General features: G+C 50.6%; 1 protein-coding gene and 1 non-coding gene across 2 annotated transcripts; one reads left to right on the top strand and one right to left on the bottom strand.

Annotated features, from left to right (window-relative positions):
• Positions 1 to 7,089: 7,089 nt before the first annotated feature.
• Positions 7,090 to 7,163, top strand: TRNAV-CAC (transfer RNA valine (anticodon CAC)). The gene has a single exon. It is a non-coding gene; the product is annotated as a tRNA-Val (tRNA).
• Positions 7,164 to 8,492: 1,329 nt separating this feature from the next.
• On the bottom strand, positions 8,493 to 9,958 carry LOC123103505 (probable protein phosphatase 2C 68). Its single transcript, XM_044525113.1, has one exon. The coding sequence runs from the start codon at positions 9,804 to 9,806 to the stop codon at positions 8,757 to 8,759; it is 1,050 nt and encodes a 349-aa protein (XP_044381048.1). The 5' UTR covers positions 9,807 to 9,958; the 3' UTR covers positions 8,493 to 8,756.
• Positions 9,959 to 13,296: the final 3,338 nt, after the last annotated feature.

The raw sequence follows: 13,296 nt of genomic DNA, 5'->3' as shown, positions 1-13,296 counted from the left end.
AGTCGCTTCCACCGAGCTACAAGAGCTTTGTGATGAACTTCAATATGCAGGGGATGGAAAAGACCATTCCTGAAGTATTTGCAATGCTGAAATCAGCAGAGGTAGAAGTCAAAAAGGAACATCAAGTGTTGATGGTGAATAAAACCACTAAGTTCAAGAAAGGCAAGGGTAAGAAGAACTTCAAGAAGGACGGCAAGGGAGTTGCCGCGCCCGGTAAGCAAGCTGCCGGGAAGAAGCCAAAGAATGGACCCAAGCCCGAGACTGAGTGTTTTTATTGCAAGGGAAGTGGTCACTGGAAGCGGAACTGCCCCAAATACTTAGCGGACAAGAAGGCTGGCATCACGAAAGGTATATGTGATATACATGTAATTGATGTGTACCTTACCAGTACTCGTAGTAGCTCCTGGGTATTTGATACCGGTGCGGCTGCTCACATTTGTAACTCAAAGCAAGAGCTGCGGAATAAACGAAGACTGGCGAAGGACGAGGTGACGATGCGCGTCGGGAATGGTTCCAAGGTCGATGTGATCGCCATCGGCATGCTACCTCTACATTTACCTACGGGATTAGTTTTAAACCTCAATAATTGTTATTTAGTGCCAGCTTTGAGCATGAACATTGTATCAAGATCTCGTTTAATTCGAGATGGCTACTCATTTAAATCCGAGAATAATGGTTGTTCTATTTATATGAGAGATATGTTTTATGGTCATGCTCAGATGGTGAATGGTTTATTCTTAATGAATCTCGAGCGTAATGCTACACATATTCATAGTGTGAATACCAAAAGATGTAAGGTTGATAATGATAGTCCCACATACTTGTGGCACTGCCGCCTTGGTCACATAGGTGTCAAACGCATGAAGAAGCTCCATGCAGATGGACTTTTAGAGTCTCTTGATTACGAATCATTTGACACGTGCGAACCATGCCTCATGGGTAAAATGACCAAGACTCCATTCTCAGGAACAATGGAGCGAGCAACCAACTTATTGGAAATCATACATATTGATGTGTGTGGTCCAATGAGTGTTGAGGCTCGCGGTGGCTATCGTTATGTTCTCACCCTCACTGATGACTTGAGTAGATATGGGTATGTCTACTTAATGAAACACAAGTCTGAGACCTTTGAAAAGTTCAAGGAATTTCAGAGTGAGGTTGAGAATCAACGTGACAGGAAAATCAAGTTCTTGCGATCAGATCGTGGGGGAGAATACTTGAGTCACGAGTTTGGCACACACTTAAGAAAATGTGGAATAGTTTCACAACTCACGCCGCCTGGAACACCTCAGCGTAATGGTGTGTCCGAACGTCGTAATCGCACTCTATTAGATATGGTGCGATCTATGATGTCTCTTACCGATTTACCGCTATCATTTTGGGGCTATGCTTTAGAGCCTGCCGCATTCACTTTAAATAGGGCTCCGTCGAAATCCTTGAGATGACACCGTATGAATTATGGTTTGGGAAGAAACCTAAGCTGTCATTTCTAAAAGTTTGGGGATGCGATGCTTATGTCAAGAAACTTCAACCTGAAAAGCTCGAACCCAAGTCGGAAAAATGCGTCTTCATAGGATACCCTAAGGAAACCATTGGGTATACCTTCTACCTCAGATCCGAAGGCAAGATCTTCGTTGCCAAGAATGGATCCTTTCTAGAGAAGGAGTTTCTCTCGAAAGAAGTAAGTGGGAGGAAAGTAGAGCTTGATGAAGTACTGTCTCTTGAAGCAGAGAGTAGCGCAGCTCAGGAAAATGTTCCTGTGGTGCCTGCACCGATTAGAGAGGAAGTTAATGATGATGATCAAGATACTTCGGATCAAGCTCCTACTGAACTTCGTAGGTCCACAAGGACACGTTCCGCACCAGAGTGGTACGGCAACCCTGTCTTGGAAATCATGTTGTTAGACAACGGTGAACCTTCGAACTATGAAGAAGTGATGGCGGGCCCAGATTCCGACAAATGGCTAGAAGCCATGAAATCCGAGATAGAATCCATGTATGAAAACAAAGTATGGACTTTGACTGACTTGCCCGAAGATCGGCGAGCCATAGAAAATAAATGGATCTTTAAGAAGAATATAGACGCGGATGGTAATGTGACCATCTATAAGGCTCGACTTGTCGCTAAGGGTTATCGACAAGTTCAAGGGGTTGACTGCGATGAGACTTTCTCACCCGTAGCAAAGCTGAAGTCCGTCCAAATCATGTTAGCAATTGCCGCATTCTATGATTATGAGATATGGCAAATGGACGTCAAAACGGCATTACTTAACGGCTTTCTTAAGGAAGAATTGTATATGATGCAGCGAGAAGGTTTTGTCGATCCTAAGAATGCTAACAAGGTGTGCAAGCTCCAACGCTCAATCTATGGGTTGGTGCAAGCATCTCGGAGTTGGAACATTCGCTTTGATGAGATGATCAAAGCGTTTGGGTTTATGCAGACTTATGGAGAAGCCTGCGTTTACAAGAAAGTGAGTGGGAGCTCTGTAGCATTTCTCATATTATATGTGGATGACATACTGTTGATGGGAAATGATATAAAATTCTTGGAAAGCATAAAGGCCTATTTGAACAAGTGTTTTTCAATGAAGGACCTTGGAGAAGCTGCTTATATATCAGGCATCAAGATCTATAGAGATAGATCGAGACGCCTCATCGGTCTTTCACAAAGTACGTACCTTGACAAGATATTGAAGAAGTTCAATATGGATCAGTCCAAGAAGGGGTTCTTGCCTGTATTGCAAGGTGTGCGATTGAGCACGGCTCAATGCCCGACCACGGCAGAAGATATAGAAGAGATGAGTGACATCCCCTATGCCTCAGCCATAGGGTCTATTATGTATGCCATGCTGTGTACCAGACCTGATGTAAACCTTGCCGTAAGTTTGGTAGGTAGGTACCAAAGTAATCCCGGCAAGGAACACTGGACAGCGGTCAAAAACATCCTGAAGTACCTGAAAAGGACCAAGGATATGTTTCTCATTTATGGAGGTGGCGAAGAGCTCGTCGTAAAGGGTTACGTTGATGCTAGCTTCGACACAGATCTGGATGACTCTAAGTCACAAACCGGATACGTGTATATTTTGAATGGTGGGACAGTAAGCCGGTGCAGTTCAAGCAAAGCGTCGTGGCGGAATCTACATGTGAAGCAGAATACATGGCAGCCTCGGAGGCAGCACAAGAAGCAATCTGGGTGAAGGAGTTCATCACCGACCTAGGAGTCATACCCAATGCGTCGGGGCCGATGACTCTCTTCTGTGACAACACTGGAGCTATTAGCCTTGCCAAGGAGCCCAGGTTTCACAGGAAGACCAGGCATATCAAGCATCGCTTCAACTCCATTCGTGAAAGTGTTCAAAATGGAGACATAGAAATTTATAAAGTACATACGGACCTGAATGTAGCAGATCCGTTGACTAAACCTCTCCCTAGAGCAAAACATGATCAACACCAGAATTCCATGGGTGTTTGATTCATCACAATGTAACTAGATGATTGACTCTAGTGCAAGTGGGAGACTGTTGGAAATATGCCCTAGAGGCAATAATAAAATGATTATTATATTTCCTTGTTCATGATAATTGTCTATTATTCATGCTATAATTGTATTATCCGGAAATCGTAATACATGTGTGAATACATAGACCACAACACGTCCCTAGTGAGCCTCTAGTTGACTAGCTCGTTGATCAAAGGATAGTCATGGTTTCCTGACTATGGACATTAGATGTCATTGATAACGGGATCACATCATTAGGAGAATGATGTGATGGACAAGATCCAATCCTAAGCTTAGCTCAAAGATCGTGTAGTTCGTTTGTTGTAGCTTTTCTGAATGTCAAGTATCATTTCCTTAGACCATGAGATTGTGCAACTCCCGGATACCGTAGGAGTGCCTTGGGGGTGCCAAACGTCACAACGTAACTGGGTGACTATAAAGGTAAATTACAGGTATCTCCGAAAGTGTCTGTTGGGTTGGCACGAATCGAGACTGGGATTTGTCACTCCGTATGACGGAGAGGTATCTCTGGGCCCACTCGGTAATGCATCATCATAATGAGCTCAATGTGACGAAGGGGTTGGTCACGGGATCATGCATTATGGTACGATTAAAGTGACTTGCCGGTAACGAGATTGAATAAGGTATTGGGATACCGATGATCGAGTCTCAGGCAAGTAACATACCGATTGACAAAGGGAATTGAATACGGGATTGATTAAGTCCTCGACATCGTGGTTCATCTGATGAGATCATCGAGGAGCATGTGGGAGCCAACATGGGTATCCAGATCCCGCTGTTGGTTATTGACCAGAGAGGCGTCTTGGTCATGTCTGCGTGTCTCCCGAACCCGTAGGGTCTACACACTTAAGGTTCGGTGACGCTAGGGTTGTAGAGATATTAGTATGCCGTAACCCAAAAGTTGTTCGGAGTCCCGGATGAGATCCTGGATGTCACGAGGAGTTTCGGAATGGTCCGGAGGTAAAGATTTATATATAGGAGGTCCAGTTTCGGCCAGCGGGAAGGTTTCGGGGGTTACCGATATTGTACCGGGACCACCGGAAGGGTCCCGGGGGTCCACCGGATGGGGCCACCTATCCCGGAGGGCCCCATGGGCTGAAGTGGCGTGGGAACCAGCCCCTGATGGGCTGGTGCGCCCCACCCAAGGGCCCAAGCCCTAGGGGGCCATTGCCCCCCGAGGGGGCATGCGCCCCCCTGGTTGGAAACCCTAAGGGGGCCGTTGCCCCAGGGGCCGCCCCCCCTTTTTAGATGGGATCTCCAAGGGGGCATGCGCCCCCCTAGCCCCTATATATAGTGGAAGGGAGGGAGGGCAGCCGCACCTTGCTCTTGGCGCCTCCCTCTCCCTCCGTAACACCTCTCCTCCCCGCTTGTGCTTGGCGAAGCCCTGTCGGGATCCTGCTGCATCCACCACCATGCCGTCGTGCTGCTGGATCTTCATCAACCTCTCCTTCCCCCTTGCTGGATCAAGAAGGAGGAGACGTCTTCCCAACCGTACGTGTGTTGAACGCGGAGGTGCTGTCCGTTCGGCACTTGGTCATCGGTGATTTGGATCACGACGAGTACGACTCCATCATCCCCGTTCACTTGAACGCTTCCGCTCGCGATCTACAAGGGTATGTAGATGCACTCCTATTCCCCTCGTTGCTAGAATACTCCATAGATTGATCTTGGTGATGCGTAGAAATTTTTTGATTTCTGCTACGATCCCCAACACCATCTTGTTCATGCGACCAACAGGTATACCCATGATCCTAGCCTAGACAGGAATACGGTCCAACTAGTATTCTTGAACATTGGTTATCCCATCATATTCCTCAAGAACCATTGCATCATTCTGAACACCCATAGACCACCGCCCATGACGTGATTCCAATCACTAGGGCACATGAACTGAACCAGGAAAAGGCCGTCATTCATCGTCTTGAAATTTATTCCTTGCTGAGAGGCCCAAGCATTATGCATAGATTTAAACAAGGCAACATGACTGAAGGGTTTTCTGTGAATGAACCCTAAAAATCCCAATCCATCGAGTTTCCTCAAGCCGCCCTTTAATCTCTCTAGACAGGTCATGGTCTTTCTCTTCCTCCCCATGGAGATCCAATCCCTCCAACCTATCCTCGAGACTTGCTTCGTTCGAGTGATTAACACCGTTGCACCATTTCCAGATGCTTCGTCCTCTGGCAGCACCTGAGATCTTGTTTCTGCCATGCAAGGGTACCATGGTGTAGCCTACTCTCATGGTATCACGGGTGAACTTTGTTGGGAAAGTTTCAACGTGAGGGAATTGGGAAATCGAAGGGTAGATGCACTCGGGCGACGGCGTCGCAAGAGGAACCTGAGAACCCTAGGTAAACCTAGGGGAATTAGACCTTGAATGCATTATACGTTTATATCATACTCCCTCCATTCCAAAATATAGTGCGCCCGCGCTTTCAGAGGTCCAATTTTGACCATAAATTTAACCAACGAGACCAACTGCGGCGGGAGAAAAAATTATATTGAAAACTTCTTTCGAATACGAATTCACCGATATAATTTTTGCTCCCGCTGCAATCGGTCTTGGTAGTTAAATTTACGGTCAAAGTTGAAGCACGAGGATAGAGGAAGCACTACATTATGAAATGGAGGGAGTATGCATTAAGTATGTACTCAGACATAAATTCACCAATGGCCCTTCCTAATGCTCCATGATGTACATGTGCTAAAAATGTCATGTGGGGAAATCCTGACATATCAAAGCAATTAAGAGTGGGAGAGAAAATTTTGGTGACCCAGGAAGAAATAGTGCCAAGCATGCGAACCTATGCAAAAATGCATATGCATGGGATTTTAGTTGCTAAACAATTAAATGAAGGAAGGTTAGCTAGAAAAAACTAATTACCTATGCATTGGGAGTTTAGTTGCCAAGCCCTTTCATGAACCTAGTATCTCATCTATCTGTGCACTGGGAGAAGCCGTTTTTGTTGTATCTAAAAAATTTCATTTAACGTGTTTCGCGATGGACAAAATGCTGGTTTTGGCACTATGAGTATATCTTAACTGAGATATAATTACTTTCTCTTTCCACACTAAATCAGGTGCCACATCAGATGTTTGCTTAGGTTTCAGGATTAAGATATAGTCCAAAGCAGAGCACTAGAACTACCCTTATAGGATCAATCCAAAATTCTGCTTTTTTGAGAACCACCCTGCAAGGCATTTTATTCATCAAATAGGCGGACAATATCAGACTGCATAGGTGCAATCAAAAAGTCGGAGATTACATCATAAGAGGATACACCCGATACAATGGATAAACCTTCCTTCGCACACCTTTGAGAATATGGCCGCCAATTAAGTGGAAGTCATCATTCTTCCATTCATCCTGGATCATCTGTTAGTCTGTTTCCAGCAGAACATTTTGCCATTGTAAAACAGAAAATTGAAAAGAAGGCACACATATCCACGTATTTTGTATTGGTGCGGTATTTAGGAAAAGGGAAGCCACGACTACCTATGCATTTTCGGGTTATGTGACCAGTACACTCTGGTATTGTATAACTAAACATGGTTTGCCCCAGATAACAAGGTGTCTGGTTGGTGTAGTTGGTTATCACGTTAGTCTCACACACTAAAGGTCCCCAGTTCGAACCTGGGATCAGACATAATTTTTTTGCAATTCCTTGTACTATTCGAATGGACGTTCATTTTTCTTAATTTATTTTATTTTCTTGTCGTTTCAACGCCCCATTTTCTCACTCACTCATATTTTGCCATATCAAGGAGTGACACCTTTTGACACTGCTGACACAAAAGTTTTGGTCGCCCCGGAATCAGCGAGAACTTAAAAAAGCACAAACAGAAGCCAGCTCGAAAGTAGAGTTTTCTCTTCACCATCCACGAGCAGATCCGATATGTTGGCTGATCGCGCCCGCCAGCGGCCACCCACCAGCAACACCGCCACGCCGCTCAATCAGGCGATGCGTGTGCGTGTCGAACCTTCCGTCCGCAGCGCCACCGAACGACGGGAGGAACAGCAGAGGGGGAGCCTGGGACGAACACCTGGACGACGAGGACGAACATATCCCACCAAACCAAACACCCCGCCCCGGTGAGACGACAGAGGTGGGGCGTGGAGGTTCCTTGCATCTTTGCCCCGCTGTCGCCATTATCGTCAGTCGTGATAAAGCAGAAAAGATCCGTCCTTCGCCGGACGCAAATCATGGCCGGAGTGGACGATTTTTCAATGCCCTCCGACGCGTCACTCCAATCCAATCACGGAGTGACAAACCCTTGTTTTAAAGAGGAAGGAGGGAATTTGTCGAGGTGCGCCTGCGTGCGTGCGTGCGTTGCCGGGAAGAAAGAATGAGAACCCCACCCCAGCTGGACGGAATGGCCTGGACCGCAGATCTGCTGGTGTCTCCGGCCGTCCGTATGTTTCACACAGCTGGGCTGGGCAGGTGTCGTGCTTCCGGATGAATCAATCCCACAAGGAAGAAATATCTCGTGTCAAGCCTTTTCCTTGGGAGCCTCTGATCTTTTTCTTCGTCTTCACGCAAGCGCCGAGAGCTGTCCCGGATCTGTTCCCTTTGATTTCATCTCTTTTCTGTAGTAGTACTATCTTTTGATTTGACTTCATTTTATGTATTTTATATGGCGCCCAGATCCCCCATTTTTTGGGTCCTCCGGTGGCACAAGATATTCGATATGGTTTGTGCTTCACCGATCTAACGATCAGTACCTAGTGTAATACTTAGATTTGAGCACATCAGAAGACTATATGAGCCCTACTGATGATGAACTACTGATGCGAACGGAAGCTGCAAGGTGCTTAGTAGGGCTCATTGTACAAGGCCTAGTCAGTTTTTGCTTAGGGGAGATTATTATATGAGCCCTACTAAGGCCTTGTATCATCCTCCATCTAAACAGGATTACTGATGCGAACGGAAGCTGCAGATCTGAATCCAGCCTTCAGAATTTGAACAAAAACTGACTTCCTTCTGATGAACTGAACTTCAGTTTCAATTTCAGGATCGAACTTGGTTACACCAATTGTTATTTCTTTCCTCAACCCCACCATAATCTATGTACTCCACTGAACTTGATCCAGGGAGAAATATTGCAAAAAGAAAAAATAATGAATTTTGAAGAAGAGAAACAATCAGTAGAATCACTATAGAGCTAGTTTTGGATTGACCCTACTGTTACTACTATACTACGATTGTTGCAATGGAAGATCACGGCAGCCAGTCGCGCTCCTACAAATGATTCCTTGGCCGGAGATCGACGACGACAACGGAGATGTTGTCCGAGCTGTTCTTCGTCAGCGCCAGCTTGGTGAGCATGGCCGCCGCCTCGGCGCACCACCTGTCTCTGCCCCTCCGGAGGCAGGCTCGCGCCACCTCGCAGGCTGTCTCGTTGGTGACCACGTCCCACAGCCCGTCGCTGGCTAGGATCAGGCACTCGTCGCCGGCCGCCCTGTCGGTCACCGTCACCTCCGGGACCGCCGTCACGTACGGCTTCAGGTAGCCGTCGCCGATGGCGCGCGACATGGCCAGAACGCCCAGCACCCTCGCGCCCTCCCAGAATATGACGCGGCCGCCGGCCGCCTCGATCCTCTCCAGCTCGTCCGGCCTGTCGGGCTTGTGGTCGGAGGAGAGGACGACCGGCGCGCCGTCGCGGCAGAGCACGGCGCGGGAGTCGCCGCAGTTGGCCACCAGGACGCGCCGCTCCCCCACGACGGCCACCACGGCCGTGGACCCCACGTGGTCGCACTTGTTGGCCTCGCAGCGGCAGCTGGCGCTGTCGCCGCCCCCGCTGGCGGTCACCTCGGCGTCCATCCTCGCGAAGCTGCGCTCCATTGCGCCGGTCCAGGACTCGGGCTGTGCCGCGCCGGCGAGCTCCTCGGCGACGAGCTCGTGCATCCGCTCCCGGCACGCGTCCGCCACGTGCGAGCAGCCGTGCCCGTCGAAGACCCCGTAGAAGTCGCGCCGGGGCTTCCCCTCCTCGGCCGGGGCGGTGAAGGCCTCCCGTATGGAGACGGCGTCCTCCATCTCCCTCCTGCGTCCGGCGACCGACGTGAACCCGTGGCGTTTCGCGGCCACCCCCTCGCCCCCGGCCGCGCGGCGCTTCCTGGTGGCCGCGGCCTCCTCGGCGCCCTGCGGCGCCTCCGCGGTGACCTTCCACCTGGCCACCGCGTCCCCGGCTCTGCGGCGCCTCCCGGCGCGCGCCCTGGCCCTGGCCTCTGCCTCCGCCCCGACCACCACCGCCGACGAGGCCGAGTCACAGCACACCTGCGCCATCGACATCAACGCCAAGAAACCCCTCTTCTTCTTCCCCTAGACAAGAACACCGCCTGAATTCTGAGATGAAATGCAAATCGCCGCTGCTCGGTCGCTCGGTGGCTACAAGAAGATGAAGGGGAGGGGAATGGAATGGAATGGAGGAGAGGAGTCCGTGGCGGGCGGCCCCCTTATAAAGCTTGGCCGCAGGTGGCGTGGCACATCCATGGCGCGCGTCGCCATCTCTCAGGCGGAGGCGACACCTGGTGGCATCCACCGCCCCACGCAACATCCGGGCCGTCCACGAGTTGCGCATGGCACGCGGCGCGCACCACGACACGTGCCCCCGCCCCATCAACGGCTCACCCTCTCCCCAGCCGGGACACGTGACGCGCGGCCACGATAACACCCTCGCTAATCAACTAATCTAGCCTAATCAAATCTAAGCTAGTGTGGTTGTGTTGAAAGTCCGATCTAACCCCGCAACCTAATCGCGCCGAACGAGCGGACGTCCGGATAGAATAATGCGGGCACAGGTGCGCGATGGCGACCGGGCACGGGATCGTGGCCCGGGAGTGTAAACCACTGCGACGTGTCCCGTTTAGGCGGATCCCCGGAATTCTTTCCATCGCCGGTCCAACTCGGGGGGCAGGGCAAAGGTTCCGTCGGGTCTGATGCTGATGCCGACGCGGACGCGAATTCGAAAAGAAAAGAGAAAGCGGGGGTTGCGGGTGGTGGTTGCGCGCGCCGTGCCGCCACCCCATTGGCTCCCGGCCCGGGGCGACCTCGTAGACGCGCCGTGGCCCCCCGGAGCGCAGAGGGGGCGACTCGTGTCCCCGTTTGACCTCGCAACGACGAGGTTTTTAAATTTCTCCGGCGACCGGAGCCCGGGGGAGACGTGACACGTCCCGCTCCTTGTTCGCGCGCAATCGGCCGCCTAATGTTACGTGCCACCCGAGGGCGAGATTTTTTTGCCGCTCGCTGGGTCTCTGGTCGTCGGGGACACGTCAGGGGGGCAGGAGGGGCACGTACGCGGACGGGAGGTGGCCAGGTGGGGGCGCCGCGGAACAGTGGGCGTCGCCGTCGGGGCCCCGCGCGCGTTGGGACTCAAACAAACCGGGGAAACGGTGGCGGCGGTTTCGGGGTGATTCAGGTTGTATTGGGTGCCGTGGGGTGGGGTGGGGTGGAGGGCCAGCGGCGGGGAGATGTGCCGTGTGCGAATGCAAGCGGCGAGGCATGGCGGGGATGGGGACGGGCCGCCACGTACCTGCGTCAGAGCTGTTGTGGTCAAAGACGTGGAGGTGATGCTTTTGGGAATGATGCAGGTGGAGACCGGCATGGGATGGATGCACAGTGTGTGCTGCTACAGGTGGCGTCCAGGACCACTAGAAATGGCGACTTCGAGCTCTATTTCTATTTATTTTTGGATCGAGATAGAATCGACAGTTGATAGCAACGAATCCAGAGTTTGCTTTACAAATATTTGATTCATTCATCAAGCATCATGCCAGTAAAAATGACAAAAAACAATAAAAGATAAATTCATGCATGTAGATCATCTAGTGACGACTAGAACCAGTAAAGCGAATCAAAGGTGTGTCGTCGTTATCGTCCATCCCTCATCAAACATGGACAAACTTTGTTATAATAGACAGTTGCAAGCCGTCATGCTAAAACTACAAAGAATCAGCACACTAGAACAGCAAGCGTTACTGATGAAGAAAAGCATGGATCGCTCCTCCTCTACCCTGCCCGCCGTTGTCCGCGTCGAAACGGAGCGTGTGCTTCACCCTCCCACTGGCCTTCTCGCCATGGCCAAGGGCGGGATTGGAGCTTGCTTTGAGGGTTGCGCCGAGCAGATCCGGGGATAGATCGGTGGTTCCCAGGTCGCCGGTGAGATCTACGGATGGCACCGCATGGCGGGGGTGGGGAGGTCTCCGACCAGGAGATAGTGGGTCTCATGGCGGATGCGGAGTGGCTACACCTTGTCGCGGTTCGGGCGGCAAGGGATGCGGAGATAGCACCGCAAATGGCACATGAGGCCAGGCTTGCTCTGGCCCTTGGGGCGATGTCGAGGACGAACAAAGAGGACCGGGGCGCCTGTACGCTCTGGGGCAAACGCTCACGCCAGACCTGATCCTGAATTGGGCATCGGCGAATGCGGTCTCCACATCCAGAGGTCAAAGGCGCCGATGGAGGCTATTTCGGATACTCCCAGATGGTTGAACAAGGTCTCTAGCTCTCCGCCTGCTTCCCCCGCGAGTATGAGGCTTGACCTGTAGGATTCGCGCGGATTCATCTTCAAGCCAATCCCAAGAGAGGTGTTGATTCAAACCGAGCCACCAAATGAGGTGTTGAGTAACCATTATTGTGATGTAAGGAATTCCTCGACACTGCGCCACATGTTCGACAGCAGCAAGAGGAGAGAGAGCTTTGCTTGCAGAAATAGATGAAGGGAGGAAAAATTCAAACCTCAGTTTTAGTTGGAAGACGAAAGCGGATTTGAGGTTTCCACCTTCATTTGTTCAAATACAGAGATTGCGGATGGTATAGATGATAGTTTCTTCGACCAGCTGTGGGACGGCAGACCTAATCCCCCCCTCCCCCCCCCCCCCCCGCGCACCAACCACTCACCACACCTTCCAGAGAGAGCGCTGGTGTTGGTGTCAAAACCGGCGGATCTCGGGTAGGGGGTCCCGAACTGTGCGTCTAGGCCGGATGGTAACAGGAGGCAAGGGACACGAAGTTTTACCCAGGTTCAGGCCCTCTCGATGAAGGTAAAACCCTATGTCCTGCTTGATTAATATTGATGATATGGGTAGTATAAAAGTAGATCTACCACGAGATCGAGGAGGCTAAACCTTAGAAGCTAGCCTATGGTATGATTGTTGATGTGTACGTCGTCCTACGGACTAAAATCCTTCGGTTTATATAGACACCGGGTAGGGTTAGGGTTACATAGAGTCGGTTACAATGGTAGGAGATCTACATATCCGTATCGCCAAGCTTGCCTTCCACGCCAAGGAAAGTCCCTTCCGGACAGGGGACGGAGTCTTCAATCTTGTATCTTCATAGTCCAGGAGTCCGGCTGAAGGTATAGTCCGGCCATCCGGACACCCCCTAATCCAGGACTCCCTCAGTAGCCCCTGAACCAGGCTTCAATGACGACGAGTCCGGCGCGCATATTGTCTTCGGCATTGCAAGGCGGGTTCCTCCTCCAAGTACTTCATAGAAGATTTTGAACACAAAGATAGTGTCCGGCTCTGCAAAATAAGTTTTCACATATTGCCATAGAGAGAATAATATTTACACAAATCTAATCTGCTGACATATTCCGTAGTGTGACATCACACCACGGCCAAGCTTTTATTCGAACCGTTTTACTGTCCCATCTCAGCGCGTTATGCGAGGCGGTTTCCTTGGCACGTCTTGTTAAAGCAGAGATCGTGTCCCCTTATTCCGGGATTCTCATCAATACGGGCGTGGGTAACCCAACCACGCCATTGATTACGGCGCT

This window comes from Triticum aestivum, chromosome 5A (genome assembly GCF_018294505.1).
Source record: "Triticum aestivum cultivar Chinese Spring chromosome 5A, IWGSC CS RefSeq v2.1, whole genome shotgun sequence".
NCBI lineage: Eukaryota > Viridiplantae > Streptophyta > Magnoliopsida > Poales > Poaceae > Triticum > Triticum aestivum.
This window is presented reverse-complemented; position numbering and strand designations above follow the sequence as displayed.

Coding starts and splice junctions, on each gene's coding strand:
- LOC123103505 (XM_044525113.1), bottom strand. CDS start 9,806: ATGTCGATGGCGCAGGTGTGCTGTGACTCGGCCTCGTCGGCGGTGGTG.